Here is a 22915-nt window from a genome sequence, read left to right as displayed (position 1 = left end):
TCTCTCTCTCTCTCTCTCTCTCTCCATACAGATAGAATGATGATAGATCAAATAGTATTTATATTATATTAAGAATCAGGGAATTAAAGTAATTTGCCTAAAAGTCATATTGGTAAGTATCAGAACTAGAAGTAAAACCCAAGTCATCTTCCTAGTTTAAAACTTTTCTAATACTTTTAATTTAGAATTTTTAATTTTCCAAAGAACATGTATACTGTAGTATAAGAATCAAACCAAGTTTAAAGTATATGAATTTAAAATATATATTTAAAGGTAATATATTTTAAGGCTTCCTTTGTGCTGTGAAAATCATTGAATTGTAAAATTATTCTTTCACCCAGGAATTAGTGAAGAGAGTTAGAGGCAAGATGTAAAGGTCCTATTCCACATATATAAATTTTTTGTAGTAACAAAAAGTAGAAGTAAAATAGTTTACCAATGATTGGGTAATGGCTGAACAAATTGATACAAATCATGGTATATGAAAATAATGAAATTTCAATATTATTTTGCCATAAGAATTAATGAACATGATGGATGCTGAGAAACTTGGGGAGGCCTCCAAGCACAACTAAGTGAACAGATTCTACAAATCCCTTAATGATATAGCATAAAAACAATATTGAAAGACCTTAGCACTTTGGTACACATACTTAGTTGAGAGGACTGAACAAGAGAACTCTATAATGAAATCCTTTTTTAGAAAAAAATGCAGAAAAAATATTAAGAAGATGATTTTAGAGAAGAAGAAGAAGTTTGATTTAATCACTTAACTAATGGGCGGGGGGAAAAGAAAGAGAATTACATTACCAAATATAGTAAAAAAAAACAAAAAAAGTAAAATATAAAACTGCGTTTTGGAAAGAATTTATAAACAGGTGGGATAAAAGTTGGGAATGGAGAAGAGTTGTGGAAACTGGACTAACTTAATGTAAATTAAACAAAACAAAGGGAGGACATAAAAGAAGAAGAGAAACAAAAAAATCTTAATTAAAAAATTGAAATTTAAAAAAAAAATTCTTGGTCCCATCACTTCCTGACAAATAAAGGAAAAAGAAATGGAAGCAGGGTCAGAGTTTATATTCTTGGGCTCAATAATGTACATAGTAACTGTAGCCTTGGAATTAAAAGACCCTCCCTTCTTAAAAGGAAAGCTGTGACAAATCCAAATAGCATACTAAAATGCATAAACATCATCTTGCTGACAAAGGTCCACATGATTAAAACTGTCATTTTTCCAGTAGAGATGTAAGTCTTTGAGATTTGGATTATGAGGAAAGCCGAGTGCTATAGACTCAGTGCTTTCGAATTGTGGTCCTAGAGAAGGCTTTTAAGAGTCCCTTGAACTTGAAGGAGATCAAATCAATCAATACTTAAAGAAATTGTCAGGCTGTTCATTGGGAGGTCAAATAGTGAAGCTGAAGCTTAAATACTTTGGCTATAAAGACTAAACTCATAAAAACCCTGATATTAGAAAAGATTGAAGACTAATGGAAAAGGAGATGGCAGAGAATGAGAAATGACAAAAATGAACTTAGACTTCTAGATATAGTTTGGGATAAAAAAGCCCACTGTGCTATGGTCCATGAAGTCACAAAGAGTCACATAAAACGACTGAACATCAAAAAGCAGAGATGAGGAGGGAGAGCATTCTAAATAGACAGGACAGTCAATTTCAGCCAGAGATTGGAGATGGAGTGTGAGAAACTTGTATGAGAAACACCAGGAGGCAACTATCACCAAATTACAAGGTTTATTTGGACAAAACAACTCATAGTATGTATTTACCTTAACCTAAAAATGTGTTTGTGTATCCTTTTGTTTCTCTTGCTTGCTTCATAGAAACATCTCTAGTGTTTCACTTCAAAAAATGTTTTTTCCTTTACTTTTTTTCTCATGAGTTATGAAAAACAATGAAAATATCAGAATAAACTTGTTGCACACACGAATGATTTCTAAGAAATTAAGAATTAAAATTCACAAAATTAATTGAATTTTTAAAAGAAAAGAGGAAGGAAAGAAACAATCATTTATTAAGTGCCTCATATATGCCAGACATTGTGCTAAGAGCTTTACAAACATCCCCTTTGATTTGCTTATCTCAAAATATTTCATATCTGCCAAAAGCCTACACCAATCACATTGCTGTTATTTATTAGCATTATTATTAATATAATACTTTAGCGCCCCAAATGGAAAGCATCATATACCAAAATGTTGCATGAATGGATTCAAACATAGATCTGACAAATGAGGTTAAATAATCATTCTTTATCAAAGAAAATTAGAGTTCAATCAAAATTATTTCACATGAATGGTTAATAAGAGAAGTCAAAGGGAATCTCTTGACTAGCTATGGAGTTTTATGTAATTTATTTATTTTTGATGAAGAGAGGCCAACAGCGTCTTAAGGCTGGAGGTGATCTGCATAGTGTCATCTATAAACAAGAGTATTAGAATTCATGTACTCTAGAAGAGTATGAAGAAGATATCTAGAAGAAGGTATCTAGAAGAGTATGAAGAAGAGTATTAGAATTTGAGTAGAATATCTTCCATGACATTGGTCTTTGATGAGCTTTGTTTCTTGATATTTGAATCAAATTTTAAAATTTGATAATATTATGAGCTTCAGATATCTAAAATATTAAATGCTTTTTAAAAGCATATTCTCATTGAAAATCAGTATTTTTGTTTCTGACATAGTTATTACTATCTATTAGATGGGGGAGGGAAGGTACAGTAAATAATAGTGGGGTGTTCTCATTATCTCAAGAAGTCAGATTGGAATTTTCACAATTTATATGTGATTTATTAGACCATGTGAATGAAATTCAGTATTTTTCTAAATGAATATCTTAGGCATTTTCAGAAGAAGAAAATTAAGAGCTTTTCCTATTGAATTTATAAGTTTGTCTTATGGAAATTTGTCCTTATTAATAATTTTCTTAGTTATGATATTGTCTTTTTATAATGAATATTAGAATGTGGAACCAGTTGTAGAGAGTTAAATAAAAACAGTAGTGTCCTGTGCTATAGCCATCTGCTGTTTTAGCCAAAAAAAATAAAAAATAAAAAAAAAACAAACCCTCCCCTTTGAGGCTGTTTGTAATTTCTGCTACCAAGTTACATTGTATTTTCTTTGTTTATATTTATTTTTACTATGCACATGTATTTCATTGATCGCTTCTTTTGTGATTTTAATTCTGGTGTTTCTTTTTAAGCAATGTGTATTATACCTCTTAAAGAGTATGAATATGGAGTACTACAACACCATTTTGCAAAATGAAAAGTTAAGAAGAAAGTTAACTAAGAGATAAAGACTTTTTTTAAAAAAAGTTTTGCTGAATTGGGAACTCTCCTGATATCAACTCTATTGCAGGCCTTTGGGTTCTAATCAAAGTCAGACTTTGAAAAATAGTCTTTTAACATCCAATGTGCTTCATAAAATGTTTTAAAATCTTATGAACTAAATGCCAAATCATGTAAAATAAATGATTGAAACTAATAGATACTCCATATTGAAGTTTTTTTCTTAAAGATGTAAAAAGTTGCAAGGTTTATTTTTAAAGTGAATACATTTTATTATTTTGCTTTGTACAATAATTTGCATATAGATTTATGTTTGAAAAAAGACTTTTCACTTTATCTTGTTTTTTCCTAAAGTTTATCCTCAAAATGCTTTCATATTCTTGAATATAGCCAATATATTTTTGGACCATTAAACTGTATAAGTTAGGTGCTGAGAGTTGTTATAAGCTTACTTTTGTTAATTATCAGAAAGATTTCAGTTTAGTAAGTCAAGACACTCACTGCATACCAATAGAGCAATAAGGGGCATATAACTTCTTCTACTTAGATGAGACCCTGCTATGTTAGAGTTCAAGAACATGGAGTCCATAGACTTTCATGAAATGTAATGAATACCATTGAGACTAGTCTAAAAGTGGATTACAAAAATTCATTTGCATAAATCCTAGAAACCTTGTGTGCCCTATTGAGAAGGATTTCATTTTAACTTTAATCAGAACTCAATTTAAATAATTTAAGATATTTTAGAGTGGCTGACTGAAATTTAATGTATTTTTTCTTATATTGTAAGATTACATTGACTTAAAGGTTGGCTATGTTGAAAGAGCATATCATTTTGAAATACTGTATAATGCATTGATTTAATTTTAAATGGGGTAAATACATTCATTATAAAATATTATAAATCTTGAAATGGAAAACTGATTTTAATCTTTAAGAGATATAGTATTAAACATTATCACTATATTAAGGGTTAGTTTGTATATCTTACTGTTTACCTTACTACTCAAAGAACTCCAAATCTGTGTTTTATGATTTTCCTTTGACATTTCTTAGCAATTAAAAGTCATGTTGAAATTATACTTTTTCCTCTTAGATGCCCTATGGACTAGCAAATAAAAGCGACTTGACAATACCATTTCCTAACTTTCCTCTAACATCATGGGATGTTTCAAATTAATTCTTCTACTTTATTGACTTAATAAATGCCATATTTTAAGAGGATATCCATCATTTGGTTTCTTAATAATATATACTATTAAAATATTTTCAAACTATGCTTATTCTCTCCATCTAAACCAAGGGTTCTTAAGCTGGAGTTCCAAGGGCTCTCTGGATAAATATGAGAAAATCTGTGAATTTCAGCATAATTGGTTTCCTTTGTAATATTTTATTTTTGCATTTAAAAATCACTATTTTGAGAATGGGCCCATAATGCTTCACTAGGCTACCAAAGAATTCCTTGGTAATCTAAATGATAAGGATTCCTATCTACTCTCATTAATTTTTTTATTCTTTCCCTTGGTCACACATTGTATAATTATATAACTCAAAAATATTATACAGAGAGACTTGATGAATATATTCTCACAAAACAAAACTTCTGAGAGCATACGTTTGTCTAATTGAAGAAGATTGGGGGGAGGAGCATAGTTTTCTCTAGTCTTATTTATGTATAGCTTTTGAATTACTGGATTGAGCAACTGCCCTGAGAGTTATTCAGCCCCTTTAATGTACTTTTTCCCCATCCTTCATGCAGTTCAGGCTGGTTTCAATGGTTTGAAAGATTTAAAGAACAGTAGCCTCCTTCAAGTGATTAAGAAATATACTTCAAAGATACCCTCTCTCCCCTATTGCTTTTCTTTAGTAACATTTTCTGATCATGAAATATGGGTAGCAAAACTTGATGTCTCCTGTACTATAGGTATCACTGTACTGCACTTTGTTTATAAACGTATTTGACTTAGTTTCTCTAATGGGAATAGTTTGTCTAGATTCTACCATCCCTTAAAAACTCAATTTCTACTTCATAGATATAGTGAAGCTATTTAAAATTTTGCCTTTTGGAACATACAGACAACTCATTTCAAAATTGCCAATTTTTCCAAAGGTACTATGATCCAAGGGACAGATAACATACATCCACATGTTACCCTGTGAAAGTGTTTGGTTATTTTCTAACCCTGTCTCTGATAGAGAGGCAATGATTTTTTTCTAGCAGTAGCCTGAGGAAAAGTGGAGTGTGTTTGTCAATCTAGAAAATCACCCTGATGCCTGTTTGCTACTCTTTTACTCTTCTTCTAGTTGAATCCACTAAAGTCTCATTGTTATATGGAACACGCCCCTCTCTTTCTCAACTGAGCACAAGCTTTAATTGGTCCTTTCCAGACTAGGAATATTTCTATTATTGCCCCAGTGACCAAACACTTCTTTGTTAGAAGACTAACCTAACCACATTGGAGAGACATCACCATGTTGGCCACAGGGTAATTATTTTTTAAGCCACTGCATTTTCAGGGAACATCCCCTGAGGCATAATGGTGTTGTCATCTGTTTTGAAGTGGTAAAATTAAAAATTTTATCAGCAAATTAAAATCCTTTATATATTAAAATGTATTGTACTAAAAGTTGGTAACAGCCTAGTGTAGTAGCCATGCTCTTTTAGACTTACAATATTCAGCTACTATTATACCATGACTTCTCTTTAATGTTATTTGATGTTGACCTTAGTGTATGAACAGAATCAATAGCTTTATTTTGTTTTTAGTAAATTGAAGAAATTGCTACATGGCTTGTCTTTTTTTTTTATTCAATAATACCGTAAACTCACTATTTATGGCTTAAAAGTTGCTTTTCTCTCTTCACAATAATTATGTATTAGCACTATGTAGACAGTCTTATCAAGGAGACAAAGATGACTAACTATAAGATCCCCAAGTAAAAAGTAGAGCGATGACTTTAAAATTGGTTAAACCAGTTCTCTCATTAAAATGACTGAAATAACAGTTAATTCAAAGTAAACCTCTTAATGATGGAATTAGATAAACAATACTAAATTGCTTTATATTTGCCCATTTTGTGAGTGAAAAAACCCTGAATCATCTGAAAAATGGTTGGTTCAGTCTCACTGTCTAGACATTACTGGTGTCTGACAAATGTTAGACACCATTATTTTGACAAATGGAATACAGAGCTGGGAAAAACAGGGCTATTTCTGGCCTTACAAGCTGTATTTTGTTTACCCCCATCCTACTTCATATGGTCATGATGTAAAGCATTAATTACTGTGCAATTCTTGCCTTCATATTCCTACAAGTGCAATCAGATCTTCTCACATCATTTCTAGATTTCCTTTGAATTAATTACCTAAATATTTATTGAGTATTTATAGGTATGTATAAGGTGTTTAATTGGTATGTCACACTGAAGCCAACAAGGCTTAGTGGTGCCCTTTGGATCTAGTTTAATGTTGTAATAAGTAAGCACAGCTGCTTTCTAAGCTGTTAAACTGAGTCTAACCCAGCCAACACAGTGGCATTGGGAAATTGGAGCAGCTATAAGAATTGGCAGTGAATAAGAGGAAAAAGGAACAGTTGAACTGAATTCAACAGAACAAGTAGACAAAAAGTGATTTTAAAACCACCTTGATGTAAAGTTAAGATACCTGTTTAAGATAAGAGTGTTTAAGCACTCTTCTCACAGTCATCCCCATTTTATAAATGAAAAAACTCAGATTTAGTAATTTACCTACAATAAAGGACTTGTTGGTGTTGTTTGACTCCCATTCTCCAAGATAACTATGACGTCAGAGAGAAGATGCTGGGACATGCAGGTGAATAGGACTTAAGTGAGGGAGGACTGTGCAAGGTCACCTGCCTCACCTTCCCCTCCAGAGCCAGATATAGATCAGGACAACTGGAGATGGCCCTGGATGCAGTGGGACCTTGGACTTTGCTGCATTTATTCAGTGATTAAGGCTACATAGCAGTTGAGGCAAAAAAAAAAAATCTCTTCTTTCACCTAGTTAAAAAATTTGAATCTATACTCAGTCTCTCTCCCCTACTGTATAAGTGTTAGAATGATTCTGAAAGTTTTTAAGGTGGGTATTACTTAACTTCCTGACCAATTCATTCATCTCTCACAAGATACAATGTATATTGGTGTGATGAATGTTGCTGTCCAGTGCTTTAAGCTGTATTGAGAGTAGAGTTCTTGATTCAGATCCTACCTTTGACACTTATTAGTTATATGACCATAGACAAGTCATTTAAGTTCTTAGAACCTCAGTTTCCTTATCTGTAAAATGTAGATGCCTCTCTTATCTTCATTATAGGGTTTTTGAGAGGCTCAAATGAGATATTCTATGTGTAGTTGCACTTTACAAAATTTTAAAATACTGTACAATTATCTATCAGAATTTCTGAACATTATTTGAGGTGGTTGCTATGTGGGAGAGCATTTCAATCATCAGCCTTTGGGAAAGGAAATAATGCCTTTTAGCCACCAGCTACTACTATTACCAAGGGGCTTGAGGAGAACCCCCATACTCATTTTTGGATCTTAGATTGTAGTCTTCTACCCATCTAACATGTTATTATACATAGAAGCACTATATAAAGGTTAGTTATTATTATAGTTATTTTATTATTCTGTTCCTGCACCCCACTAATAACTAGTACCAAAAGTGAAAACATATCCATATCAGCACATACAGAGGTAGGTGACATAATGGATCGGAAAGATCTGAGTTTTTGAATCCTGCTTTAGACTCTTCATTAGCTTGTGATCCTGGCAAGTATCAATCTCTCTGTGACTAAGTTTCTTAAATGTAAAATGAGGATAATAATAGTACCTACTTCATAGAGTTTTTGTGGAGATCAAATAAGTAAATTTGTAAAGAACTTTGTAAGCTTTAAACTATATAAAATGCTAACTATACTTTTCTTCCTTCCCTAACCCTTACATATATTCTATTTACAGAAGAAAATCTTTCATTAAGCGTATTTAAAAATTAGGGGTAGGAAAAGATTTAAAATTATTTTTCTGAAAGATTATAAATATAATTTTCATTTGATTGAAAAGTTATTTTTTGCCAATGAACATATTACAATTCTTTTTAAGCCTAAGTTCTAATTTTTTTCTGTTTCATGGATCACTTTGACATTCTGGCAAAGCCTTTGGACTCTGTTCCAGAATAATGTTTTTAAATACATCTAATAAAATACATACATTACAAGGGAATCCAATTAAATTGAACATTAGCAAAATATTTTAATCAAGTTCATAGAACCCAGGTAAACAATCTTTTTCCCTAGATGATAGATATGCAGAATAGTTGGACAGACAACATGTATCAAATGTTATGGCCTGATGAAAACTTAAGGCCTGAATGTATTTTTAAGGACATATTTTCAATGATTCTATGGTTTGAGCTCTTTTTCACTGATAGTTGGTATTTTAGCCATTTGAAACATAGCACTTTGTTTAAAGTTTACAATATATCTATCTAAGTATATATACATAACAGATTGTGTGTGTAAATATATTTCAGTGCTGTAATCTGAGAAGTATTTTAAGGCAAGTAATTTCCTTAATCTGTGACCGTCTTTCCTAGCGAAGACCATAGTACATGCCTCTAAATTCTTTTTCTAAGAGCTTTGTGATTCTTAGCTTTTTATGCAGGGTTAAGTATGTATTCCTGTATAGAAAAAGCTGCCTCCCCCCTCAGTCATTAATCCAAGTTTCACTTAATCCACCAGGGATTATTTTTTAGACAATTTTGGACTCATTTAACACTGTAATTTAATCAGTATAGTATCTTTTTGGTTGTTTTTTCAGTCCTGGGTCTCAGAATATTGTAGTTAGAAAGGATTATAGAGATTATTTAGGCCCTTATTTTTTAAATGAAGAAATCTAGTCCCAGAGACACCTCAATCTGGTCAGTAACAGAGACAGTTAGGATTTAGGACATTTGGGGCTGCCATCTTGAGACCAATCTCCCTATTATTGCAACTGTTGATGAGCCATGATTTTGTCATTGTTCTTGTGGGTCTCTCATGGTCTCAGCATCTCGTGATTGTTTAATGCATTACATTTCCTTAATTGTAATGACTTAAATTCTCTTAGATAGCTGAAGTCTTGGTACAGTGACATAGAATGTTCTTAGAACATTAAATGAGTGAATACCATTTAATGTTCTGGGACTTAACTGTTTCCACCTGAAAAATTTTCCTTGTTCCTTGATGGTTTTCCTTGTTGCATTCCATAATAAATATTCCCAAGGTTAAATACCTGGTGCATCTTGCCTTTGTGAAATATTTTCTTTTCCTTGTACACTTGTATACAAAATGACTTGTAATATTTAATTATCTTGACTTACTTTTTCAGCTTCAACTTTAGCAACTTAAAAGATATTAAAATAAACAATACTACTTCAAAACAACAAGACTGTTCATATGAAAATTCCTTTTTAGACCACTTGGAAAGAACTTCTGAAAAAATGTCAAATGTTGACGTCTAAAATGAATCTTGTGATCAGTAAAAGCCTAAATGACAAAAAAAAATTTAGTTTAAAGAAAAGCAGTGTATATCTCTGAAGGATGTATTTTTCATGTCTCAAGCTCACTCATAAACCTCAGTAGCAGGGATCATTGTTCATTACTTTTATTATGGGCAGACTGGTTTAAACCGAGCAGAGGAAGTTAATTATCAAATGTTTTAGTTGGCTCTAACAATGAATAACTATTTCTTGTCAGAGACTCACTAGATGTGTAGTGTTCTTGATAAGGGGGGTGCAGGAGGTGGGTGTTGGGATACAGAAGACGGGAAATTGTCCATCAGAATCTGCACTGCTGAATTCAATAGGACTGCTTTCATTTGTTCCCCAGGTTGTTCGAACCAGTTCAAGAGCAGTTAAACAAGGTTATGTAATTGACATGTGATGTAGCCCAAAATAGTGACTGCAAACATAGGCTGCTGTTGCTGGGCAGTTGTCAACTATTTAAAAAAAAATCCTTTAGCAGCACAACAAATGGACTTTTAAAAATGAAAAGGAAAAATGAACTAATTTTTAAAGATTTGAGAAAATTGCATTTCTTATTCTGAAATCTTTTAGAAGCAAGAATGTTTGTGCCATATTTTAATTGTAATCTTGTTTAGTATTTTATGGATTACCTAGTGAAGAGATCCTCCTAAAAAAAACACTAAACAATCTCAACTTTTGATTCCTTATAAAAAGTAGAATCCCCCCCCCATCTATATGAATTATTTTGGGTTTTGATATTAGGATGTAACTTATAATGTATGATAAATTTCACAAAATACACAAAATTTAATTAAGATAGCATTAGATTCTAAAACTTTAAATGTGTTAACATATTTTTCATTTAGCATTTTGCAAAACAGTGATCTGGGGAAATAATTACATTTCACACAATCTAGTAACCATGAAAGTAAGGCTTTAGATGACAGTTGATAAGATATAATGCTTAAAATTCTTTGGCAAGGTTATTCCAGAGGAAAGAAAACAGTAGAATACTTTAACAGGAAAAAAAAAAAGACTAGAAAGATGATTTTATATCACCAAATGAGACCTAATGTTTAAGACCTCCACAGTTCCTGGGGTCACAACATTATCCTGGGTCACCAAAGCTCCAAGAACTCCAGTAATAGGGAAATAACTTAGTGATTTTTGATGCCACAAAGACCTGGTAATCAATCAATCAATGAGCCAAACAGTATTTATTAAGTTCTTACTATGTGGCAGGTACTGTACTAGGTGTTGAAAATAAAATTACTGAAAGGATCCCTGCCTTCAAGGAGCTTTTATTTCATTGCTTTAGGAGATATGCATGAAATTGGGTTTTCTGGGTCTCAGCTTGAAGACTGAGGACAAAGTTAGGACCTAAATCATAGATACTCAGGGTTAGAAAGAACATCAAAGTTTTGAAGCAAAAGTGTACCTGAGGAAGGATAGTCTTGTGATACCTTTAACTTGATCATCTATTTTCTTCTTCTATTGAGATTTTTTTAGAAATAAAGGATGCTCAATGACTCACAAGGCAGACCATTATACTCTTGGACAGCTCCCATGGTTCAGAAACTTTTTTTCATATTTAGTGGAAATCTCAAGATGAGATTTATACAATTTCCACCTATATCTCCTTTTTCTGCCCTCCAGGATCAGATTAACAATTTCCTCCTTTCTTCCTCTGGCCTTCTTTCCACTTCTCTTTATGGTTATTTATTAATTATTATTAAAATTTATATTTTAATATGTGGAAAGTTTATGATCTGGAATTATGCTGAGAGTTCCTTCCCCAGTGAGGTCCTGCTTTTTTTCAAGTACCAGCCAGAAGTGTTGAGTGTTTGAGAGAAAGCAAAATATTATGGACATTATTAGTCTTATAATCAGAGAGACTAGTTGGAAATTCTGGCTTTAACATTTAATTTCTGGGTCAGCATGGGCAAATAAGTCAACCTCTTTTGAGACTGTTCTTTGATCATTAAAATGGAGTTTTATCAGGTTTTGTAGTCATAACAGCAGAGGAAGAACATTGCAGTCTGAGAGACAGCTCGAGAAAATTCCCAGAGATGAGAGATGGAGTGGAACAGCCAGGAAGCTGTAACCGAATCAGACAATACCTGATTGGTAAAGGATCTGTAAGAAGACTAGAAAGAAAGAAGGAGTCTGGCTTATGAAGAGCTCTGAGCACCAAGCAGAATTGGAAATAATAGATGAAGACACTGGAATTAAGGGTTGGAAAAGCTTCCTGTAGAAGGTGGGATTTTAGTTGGGGCTGAAAGAAAGCCAGGGAGGTCACTGATAGGAGTGCAGCGGAATGAGAGCATCACAGACTTGGAGGATAGCCTAAGAAAATGTCCAGAACTGAGAGATGGAGTATCTTGTTTGTAGAATAACCAAGAGACCAGTGTCACTAATCAGACAGTACTTGGCAGGGGAAGTAATCTCTAAGAATACTAGATATGTGGGAGACAGGTTTAATGAAAGGCTTTGATTTTATATTTTATTTTGGAAGTAATTGGGAGCCACTAGAGTTTCTTGAGTAGAGAAGTAATATGTACAGATTTGTACTTTATGACAATCTTTTTGATGGTTGAATGGAGAATCTGTTGGGGGTGGGAAGAGACTTAAGCATATAGACTACCACCACTACCCAAGTAAGCTACTTCAAAAAATTTTGGTATGAGGTAATGATGTCCTTCACAAGAAGGATGCAAGAAGAAGAAAAGGGAACATATTTGAGAGATGTTGCAAGATGAAATCCACAGGCCATGGCAACAGATTGGTTATGGGGAGTAAGAAATAGTCTAAGAAAAATTCCAATGAAACTCTGATTATAGATGATATAAACTCTTACAAAAGAGGGAACTAAGGCAGGCAGAGGAAGTAAGCTGAAAACGGGAATAAGATAAAGGAATCAGGCAAGGCATAGTAGAGAAAAGTCCTGTGGAGATGGGTTAGCATAGTAGTGAGGGGAGAAATAAATGCTTTCTCATTTATTCACTGGTTCCTTCAGATGCTGCTATATGAACATCAGCTAAATCTAAGAGTCATGTGCAATAGGTATAAGTAAAAAGCCATGAAAAAACTTGGTTGGAGAAAAGTTCATAAGAAAATACATAGTTGATTGCAGCTCAATAGAAACCAGCAGTTTAATCTATCAAAATAGTTAGGTGATAATCCCATTTTAATCATAATTTAGAGTTTCTTGTTTAGCAGAATAACATATTTTAATGGTGACAAGTTTGAAGAAATAACAACAGAGTAAGGAGGCTTGTGGGCATATCATATGATTCATCAGTGGTTGAAAGTATTGGGAATGTTTAACCTGTAGAAGTAAAGTTTTAAGGAGTGCATATATTTGAATAGCTAAAGGATTAAAACTTGTTCTGTAGAGATACAGAGAGATGCAGAGCAAAATGAATTGGATAGTCCTGAGGTCTTCCAGCTCTAAAATTCTGTGGGTTTTTTTTCCTTTTAAATTTTAGACTCCTAATTCAGTTCTTATAGCATCTGTGGCTTGACTTGTCCTTGTAATACCTAATATTTTACACTTTATCCTATAGGTCCTTGACATAAAGTTTCAGCTCTAAGTCAGATGGAAAATCCCTAGGACCTTAGTGACAAAGCAGATGTTAATGGATCTTTGTTAATGTCATTTCCACTGATTCAATATAATTTTCTGATATTTAATTTTTTAAGAGAGTTAAGGACTTTGGTGGCAAGAACTTTCCTTTCTGGTTCTTCTGGCTGTGGCAGCTGCAAGCACAGTTTGCCAGGGTGATAGATAGGCTCATACATTGAATTGGAAGTATTAGTATTCCCAAAGCTTTCAGATCTAGGATCCTACACTGTGTCCATTGAGTTTTGAGGGGAGATGGTGGGGATCAAGGTCGGTTTTGGAGTTTGACATATCTGGCAGATATTGTGTCCCGTAATATAAGGAAACTCAAACCCAGACTTGTTAGTAGGTTGTAGAGTGAGAGTTTGGACCTATGTCCTTTGCTTACCTCCCCCCACACACTACAATTTCCACTGCCTCATGATGCATCTCAAATCTACAAATTTAAAGTTTTGTAAAATATTTGCATAAAATGGATGCACATACATATTACATATGTAATATAGTTGGACCTTTGGAGGTAGGCTTTTGTTATGTACATTTTATAGATAAGGAAACTGAAGCAGATAGAAGTCCTTACCAAGTGTAACAGAACTATTAAGTGTCTGAACCCGAATTTCAACTCAGGTATTCCTTTGTCTAGGACTAGTGCTCTGGCCCGTGGGTCACCAAAGCTGCCTTGGAGATGAATGAAATATCCATATGGATACCATCCTTATGTTGTTACTTTTACTTATTTTAGAAAGAGTTTTCAGGAATTGAGATAATATCTAATGGAAAGTAGTTTTTACTATTTGAATTCAGTTGAATTGATTTCTGATTGAAAGTAGGAATCATATTTTCAGTTGACTGAATGGAAATGTTTAACAAATTTTTTCATGTTTTCATGTCTTTTTTTTTTTTAATTCAGGGCAACACAATTACTTATGTGCTGGAAGAAATGATTGTATCATTGACAAAATTCGAAGGAAGAATTGTCCTGCCTGCAGACTTCAGAAATGTCTACAAGCTGGAATGAATTTAGGTGGTGAGTATTAACAGTTGTACATTTCAGTGTTAATAAGAAAAATGAATAATAATGATCTAGAGCTTCACATTTAAGGTGCAAAAACAATACACAAGGGTTAAATAATCCTTTTTAAATTCTCAGTCATTTTGGGGAAATAGAAGTTTTATGTGTTTTTTTTACATGTGTAGAGTGAAAGTTTAGTAGAAATGATTGACAGTTTTAAGATCTGTTTGGCACAGTGACATTACCAGTGTTTATAATATGAACAGTAAGCCTATTTTTTGAACTCATATGGTCTAAATTAAGCTAGTAAGTTTTTTAAAGTACACACACATATATTTCTTGTAGAAATGCAAACACATATATAGCACAAGACCTCTGCAATGCTTAAAACACATTTTAAGAATTTTTTTTCAAATTGTATCAATAGCAGCTGTAAGGCTCAGGTACAGTCAGTTAAAACTGGACTTTGGATTAGTGTTTGATTTAAAATTCATATAATTTGATGTTGGTTGCTGTACGTGGCTTAGGTTTTGTGGTTTGGGTAATAGGTTTTACTAGAAAGGGTTTCATTTGACTCATGATTAAAAGTGAAGAGTGGGAAATGAGCTACATAGAAATTAATTTCTGAGAAAGTATTTTTCATATATATATATCTATATCTATATATCTATATTAGAGTCTGCCCACTTTTCATTCAAGCACTTACTAGATATGGGGCTTTTTATTTAAAAAAAAAACCTATCTAGGGCTTAATGGGGGCTTTAAATATTATCTATTACTATTTTGCTCATCTTGAAGATGGTAGTTAAAAGATGGAGCTTATGAAAGTTAAGAGTTACTCTTTGGTAACAAGACAAAAATTAGACAATGTAAAGGTGATTAAAATATATCATTGTGACTTTCCTAATCTATTTATTCTGAATTTATTTATTAAGCATATTTTGTTTGGAACGCATTCTTCTAAGCCTGAAATTCAGACACACAAAAGAGAATAGTTCCTGTCATCAAGGAATTTAGATATACTATTTTATAGATATAAGTAAATTTAAGAGAAAGTATGTGAGGAAATATAAGTAAATTCCAAGAGAGAGAGAAATGCTAAAAGCTCTATAGGGTTCAAGAAAGACCACATAAAAATGGTGCCTAAGCTAGACAACAAGGAATGCTAAGAAGCAGAGGTTGGGTGGAGTGACACATAGGGGGACAAGGTCGACAAAAGCACATAGAGTACAAAATGTTGAGTTCAGGGAAGAATTTAGCAAGTAAATTAGTAAAGTTAAAAAAGTAAATTTGGGCAGAAACTTTGGTGACAACAGCACTCCATAATTTAGTCATTCAACATCCTAGAAAAAAAAATCTCCTCAATTGTAATTTTTCTCATACTAGTAAAGATTAAACTCTATAGAGTCCTTCTTATCTATGAAGTTTTTGTATATAAGCTTCTTTAAATCCTTCATAAAAAAAATATCCAATGCACTGTATAGTCTGCCTTGACGGTAGGTAGACTGCAACATCTGGAGTCAGAAAGACACAAGTTCAAATATTTCCTCAGACACTTACCTCAGACAGAAGGATTTCTGTCCATCTCTTTATCCATAAAACTGGGATAACAATCACATTCATCTCTCAGGGTTATTGTAATGATAAGATAATATTTGTAAAGTTTTAAACTTATTATTAAGATAATAACAATTATTATTGTTATTCTTAAAGTTATTATTTGTATATTACCCCCTTGATCTCATTTTGTGATCAGCCCACCTCCTTTTCATGTCACTTGTTAGTATCTTTAAGTTAGCTCCAGTAACCAAATTTTCGTTGGCTAAACATAACAACAACAATAATAGCTAGCATTTATTTATCACTTACTATGTGTCAGCCATTATGCTAGGCACTTTAAAAATAAATATTATCTTTTAGCCATCATTTAGTCCATCTGAAGATAGAAGCTTTTATTGTCCTTGCTTTATAGTTGAGGAAACTGAAGCCAAAAGTAGTAACTTGTCTTAAGTCATAAGTGAGTTTCAGAAAGCATATAAATTCAAAACTTCCTGACTTCAGGCACAGAATTCTCATGTTCCACTTAGCTGCTTCCATTTTGTACCTACTTGTATCCATCATGCATCCTTTCTTGTAATTTGGGTTTTTTGTTATTTTTATTCTTCTGAAATTGTGATGGTTCATGTTTTGCAGTTTTGTAGAATTTACCATGGGAATATTGGCAATAGATTGATAGATAAATGCATGAATGGATGGATGGATGGATGAATAGATAGCAAGGAACAACTTAAAATCATGGAAAGCAATTTCTCAAATGTAGTCCAACCTTTCTTCTTGCTGTTTAATTTTTAGGGGTCTGTAAAAGATACCCATACCAGCAGACTAAATAAATGGTCTGCCTTTCTATCTACATGCTATAGTTTGAACCAGAAATGTCATACACTTGGTCCATAATCCACAGAATCCTCATGTGAAGCCTGAACCAGATTAAAATGTAATTGGAACATATCTATCTAAGTTTTGTATTTTTATTGATGCTGTTAATAAGTTAATTTGAGGCTGTGAATATATGGCCCTCAGAGATTAATTTTTATTTGAGTTTGACACCACTTGTCTGAGCAATAGACAATTCTTCATTTCTTGATTTTTCTCTATGCACATAAACACAAACACAGCCACAGCCACACACGTGCACACATACATACATACATATACATACACATATATACACACATATGTATGTCTGTCTATATTTATGTCTATGTATGTATATATGTGTCTGCATTATGTATGTATATATATATAAATATACACAATATCCTGACTTCTTGAGTGATCACAGATTTCATTTAATATGCTCTTTTATATTCAGTTCTATAAAATATCTAAAATTATTTTCTTTGTTTCTATGAACATGAATTATTCTGAGTATTTAAAATGAGAGAATATTTGGAATACTCTTTTTAACAGACACTATGTCTTTATTATGGGTCATATCAGCCTATTTAAACTTCATATTATATACAGAAATTCTTTAGAAATTGAAAATAGGAGTAACAATTCTATTGTGATGTTACAGTGTTTTCTAGTGTAGTGTCTATGGTAATAAAATTCAGTCATGCTGAAGACCTATTTCTCCTTTGTCTATTGCTTATGTTGATGACAGTAATTCAGTAATATGCTTGTGTTGGTGGAAGTGTAATTTTAAAAATATTTTATAGAAAGCTTTTGGTATATTTTGTTACTTCACCTTTATTATTTTTAGTTTGTGCCTAGAGGACAAAAATTGCTGAAAGTAGTGAAATAAAGTTAATTTTTTAATATGGAGTTTTTGACAGTTTTGTGTTTTTTTTAATGTAGATTAGATTTCCCTTCTGATCCCATTTGAATATTGCATCACAGTCTCTACATTCGCCTAGGCAGAGATTTCCTCTTGAAAGATTTGCTTTGGTCTGGTTCATATCACTCTTGGTTATAAGCCATAGATGGGAAATGAGTATTTTATTTTAAATGGCTTTTCTTAGTGGTCCAAGATAGAGGACAAGATAAATATAAAACTTTCTTTTCTAAGCTTGAAATGAATGGTTAAGACATTGAAGTGTTGTTCTTATCAGTGTCTTCAGTGACCACCACACTCTTGCCTTCTAGCCTAACACATATTCTCCTTAACAGTCTACCACCTTGATTCTGACGAGTGAGGAAGAATTAAGCAGAGAGAAAAGAAAGGCATATTATGTTATGAAGCTTTTTAATAAGTATATACATACATTACACAATATATTTGTGTGAGTAAACAATAAGCATGTGTCATAGACTCCTCAGGTGAATATTTTAATGCATAAAACAAAATACGGAGTATTACAAAGGAAACCAATAATGTTGAAATATAGTATTAAAAATTTCATAAAAGAATGTGTTCATGTGCCCAGAGGGCTTTAAAGATTGCATGCTCCTTGAGCCAACATTACCAGTAGTAGGCCTGTATCTTAAAGAGATTTAAAAAGGGGAGGGACTTATATGTACCAGGATATTTATAGCCACTTGTTTGTGGTAGTTCAGAATTGAAGGTATGTCTATTAATTGAGGAATGGCAGAAAAAGTTGTGGTATATGATTTAATGGAATGGTATTGTGCTATAAGAAATGATGAGCAGGCAAATTTCAGAAAAAACTTTGATCATCTTAGATAAACTCCTGGGGAGTGAATTGAGCAAAACCAATAACAATAAACAAACCCAAAAACAATATTGTTTGCTGATCAACAGTGAATGAGTTAGCTATTCTCAGCAATACCAAGACAATTCAAGACAATTCATGATGAAAAATGCTATCCAGTTTCAGAAAAAGAACTGATGAATAAATATACTACTTTTTTTTCTATTTTTCTTTTTTACTGTTCTTTCACAAAATGACTAATAGGGAAATATGTTTCATATGATTGTACATGTATAGCCTATATCAAATTGCTTACCATCTTTGAGGTAGGAGGAGGAGAAAGAGGGAAGCAGAGAATTTGGAATTCAAAATTTAAAGAAAAATAAATGTTAAAAATTATTCTTACATGTAATTGGGTGGACATTTTTTTTTAAGTTCACAGACCCTGGGTTAAGAAACCCTGCCTTTAAGTGCCATTGGACCTTCTTATGAAAATTTTATATAATCTAATTTAAGCCTTATCTAATAGAGTGAAGCATTGCATTTTCACATGTAAAAGCCCTTCAGTCTGATACCTCCTACATCTCCAACCTTATAAGGCAGGTTATAATGAACTACAAGTATTCAGATGAAACTACTAGTATTGCCCCAAATTAGTTTGTGCTTTTCTTCTCACTGCTTTTGTTTATACTTTTCCATATTCTAGAATTTCCCTTTCTACCTCCCCCCAATTCCTATTGATTCTTTAAAGCCTGACTCAAATTCCTATATACTTCATGGACCAGTTCCCTGATCTTTCCTGTAGTGGCAAAAACATCTTCCCCTCTCTCTTTAGGGAAGGGAAAGGAGGGCATTTATAATATTTTAAGCCCTTTGTTAAGTTCTTTTATAAATATTCTCTCGTCTAATCCTCAGACTCAACATATTACTTTACACTCCCCTAACATACTCATCATGTATTATTTATTATGGTTACCTTTATAAATATTTTTCTGTTGGAGTATAACTTCTTTGAGAGTAGGGCATATGTCTTATCTCTACTAGGATCAAACTAAGTGCATGGCACATTAATAAGTACTTAACAAATATATTTTGAATAAATGAATCAATGGCTTACCTCTTAAGAGACTCATAAACAATTGTTCTTAGAATTAACTATGCAAAATATTCAGCAGGGATGAAAGAATAAGAGCATCATAAGCAAAGCAGTGAATTGAAAAGAAATGTGTTAACTGAAGAAAAGTACCTCTATGTTAGCCTGAAATTGTTGGTGTGGCAAGTTTTTGCAAAAAAAAAAAAAAATCCTTCTTGTAAAGGAAAGCATAGGTTTGGTCCCTAGAGAAAAACTTCATTAAATGGCAAAAAGCCAGTCAAAGACACGTTTTTTTCTTATCTTAAAATTCACTTAAGGAAATCCTTCAGTAGTCTGTGGTATCTGTGGGTGTTTAAAAAGCCCAAATGTAGTGATTTTTGTGAATAAGTCCCCATTCTTTAGTTAGTTTCCTCTTTCCTAACCCCACCCTCAAGCCTGTGGGCTTAAAATAAATAAAATCTCAGTGTAGTCATGCTTAAATAGCATCTAGGATAGAAAGCACAAAATAGAAAATATAACTTTTATACAGAACTAGAAAACTTTTTGCTTTCAGTTTCCAAAAGCACAATTGGAAAAATTGAGTGTCACATTGATAGAAATCAAACATATTGCTTCAACATGTGATATACATAAAAAATGTGAACTACCTTCTAATTAAGCATTAACAAAGTACAACCAGTATTGACTTTCCATGTGATTTGCAATGTGACTTTCTGGAAAACTTTACATTGACAAGATAATCAAGTGTAACATCAGAAAGACATTTGTGATTTTAAATCATGAGAGAGAAGGTTTCAAGGATCAGGTTTGGTTGGGTTTTTTGGGGTTTTTTTAATTCCTTTAAATAGTATAGACTCATTTCTAATATTATTCTAAGATTATGAAAAAAGATCACAGAAACTAATCATCCAAATTAGCAGTCATTTATTTACCGGAAGAGTCTTCAATGACTGAAATTCAATCCCTGTTATCTCACCTTCCAGCTCTTTGTCTTCATTCAAGGTTTAAGCTCAGTTGTCACTTCCTCTATAAAGCCTTCCTATTTCCCCTCCTTCATTTTTTCTTGTGTCTTACTTATCCAAATACATACTATTCCTCTTTGAATCAAAGCTAGTCTCATATTTGAGGTAATCCAGTAGGAAGTTGAAATCCAAGGGGTTTTTTGTTTTTTTCTATTCCTTTTGTGTCTTTACCTTATCAGTCTCTCTGTGTGGATCTCGTGTCTCTGTTTCTCTATGTACACACACTTTGTGTGTGTGTGTGTGTGTGTGTATACACACTTTGTGTGTGTACATATGATCTCTACTTTCTACATATGTACATATGGATAAAACAGCTTGTTTAAATCATTTTTGTAAGTTTCTTCCCATTTTTTTTCTTGTTTACAATCCTATTTTCATCCTTGAAAGCTCAAGTTGACTTTGTTGAGCTGCTAGTTTAAGATTTCTTTATCCAGGTTTTGCTCTTCACTGTTTCTCTTAGCTTTATCTATGAGATGATACTACTCGTTGTCTTCCATCATCCTTGTAGATAATATTTTATAAATGAGTTTATATTCTGATCTAATGTTACCCTTGGCAGCCATCTCTGTTTGGTTAGTAAGATGTTTAGTGACTAAGGCATGTTCTAGGTTCAGCGTTGTAGCAATTAATTTATCTTGCTTAAACCTCTTAATGAAATTAATATTGATGTTTGTCATTTCTCTTGGCCATTTCCCAATTTTGATTTTCAGTTACCTCTTTAGATAATTAAAGGTTAGTTTGACTCAATTTGTTGCCTTTATTGTTTATTTATTGTTACTATTCTTGCTAACTGCTTTTTAAAAACATTTTCTTCTCCTGATCAGAGTTTAAGAAAAAGGGACCTACAGAATATCAGTATCATATCATATCAGTAGATGTATATGTTTATATGCCATGTGCACAAAATCTTTGAGAATCATCTATATATAAGAATCAAAGATATCCTGGATATTAGTAGAGAAGAAACAGTATTTCACTAGTGATAGTAAATAATGGGCATCTTAACTATTTCATATTATCAAAAAAAAAAAATAACGAAAACACAAAATCCCACTGTTCTTTGGTTTGTTGACTGTGAAAAAGCATTTGACTCATTTCAGCAAAATGCTGTCTTACAAGCTCTTTTATTAAAAGTTGTCTCCGAAATGGACAGAGATAGATGAGATATTAATCATTGAAAGAAATTCCCAGGTTCATGCAATGACTTCCATTTGAGTATATCCCCAGCACTTAGCAGATTTTTACACTGATGTCTAATACATTTGTGGAATTGAGAGTATAGGTCTTGAAGTAAATTTACACATCATTTATTATAAATCCTTCATTTGTCATATGTGGAAACTTGGGTCAAAAGTGATTAACAACTTGACTGAAGTCTTCTAAAATCCAGGTTTCCTGATCATTGTAATTAAGAAATGCTCAAGTGAATCTGAAAGGATGTGAAGAAAATACTAAATCTGGAATCAACATTTCCATGAAATCAGTTTGTTAGAAATAAGTAAGCTGGATGGGCAGGTTCTGGTTATTGGTATCACTCATTTGATGGGCATTGCCCAGCCTTATGTTCCAGGGCTTATGAAGCAGCACCAGCAAATTCCATGCTTATTTTCTCAATTCTCAAAGATTGGAAAATGGGAGGTGGGCTTCAGTATACTTTCATGTTCTAGAATCTTTATTATACAGTTGTGGATTGAGTTATTTCCCCCCTTTTTTTCATTCTGTGTGCTAACATGGGTGACCTTGTGATATGTACTAGTGATCTGCAGAAATAATAATCAGAAAAATTACTGGAAGATCAATATATTCCATCAGTGTTGGAAGTATTAAATCCATTTTTGAGGCTTGTTTGTTTTTCCAGGCTGAACAACATCTCATTTATAAATTTATGACATCAGCCAATGTCAACAGTTAGATTCTTTATTCTCATAATAGTGGGCCTATCCTCTCCTTATTTTACTCATAATCCAATGTAGCCTTTTTTAAAGGCTCATTGTTCCTGTCTATAGCATTTTTTGCAAGCTTTGTCTTTTCTCAAACTTGACATTTCCTTAGCAGTTTGAAAATAACTATAGATTCAATGTATAAGAATCTGAACTCAGCAAAAGATGTTCTATGTAACCCTTTAAATGCCCCCTCCCTTTCTTCATCAAAATAATTTGAAATTATGTCATCAGCAAAAT

At 32.7% G+C, this 22915-nt stretch overlaps 1 protein-coding gene across 10 annotated transcripts in view; it reads left to right on the top strand.

Annotated features, from left to right (window-relative positions):
- The window catches only part of NR3C2 (nuclear receptor subfamily 3 group C member 2), a 358516-nt gene that overhangs the window by 240470 nt on the left and 95131 nt on the right, over positions 1-22915 (top strand). For all 10 annotated transcript variants that reach the window (XR_004230317.1, XM_031942985.1, XM_023505949.2 and 7 more), the window contains exon 4: positions 14365-14481. Coding sequence is in view for 9 of the 10 variants with exons in the window: in XM_031942985.1 (XP_031798845.1) it covers positions 14365-14481 (117 nt within the window). In the remaining variant the exon portion in view is untranslated. The remainder of the gene's footprint in view (positions 1-14364; positions 14482-22915) is intronic.

Source organism: Sarcophilus harrisii, chromosome 6, assembly GCF_902635505.1.
Source record: "Sarcophilus harrisii chromosome 6, mSarHar1.11, whole genome shotgun sequence".
NCBI classification, from domain to species: domain Eukaryota; kingdom Metazoa; phylum Chordata; class Mammalia; order Dasyuromorphia; family Dasyuridae; genus Sarcophilus; species Sarcophilus harrisii.
The sequence above is the reverse complement of the archived record's forward strand: the minus strand, read 5'-3'. Positions and strand labels throughout refer to the sequence as shown.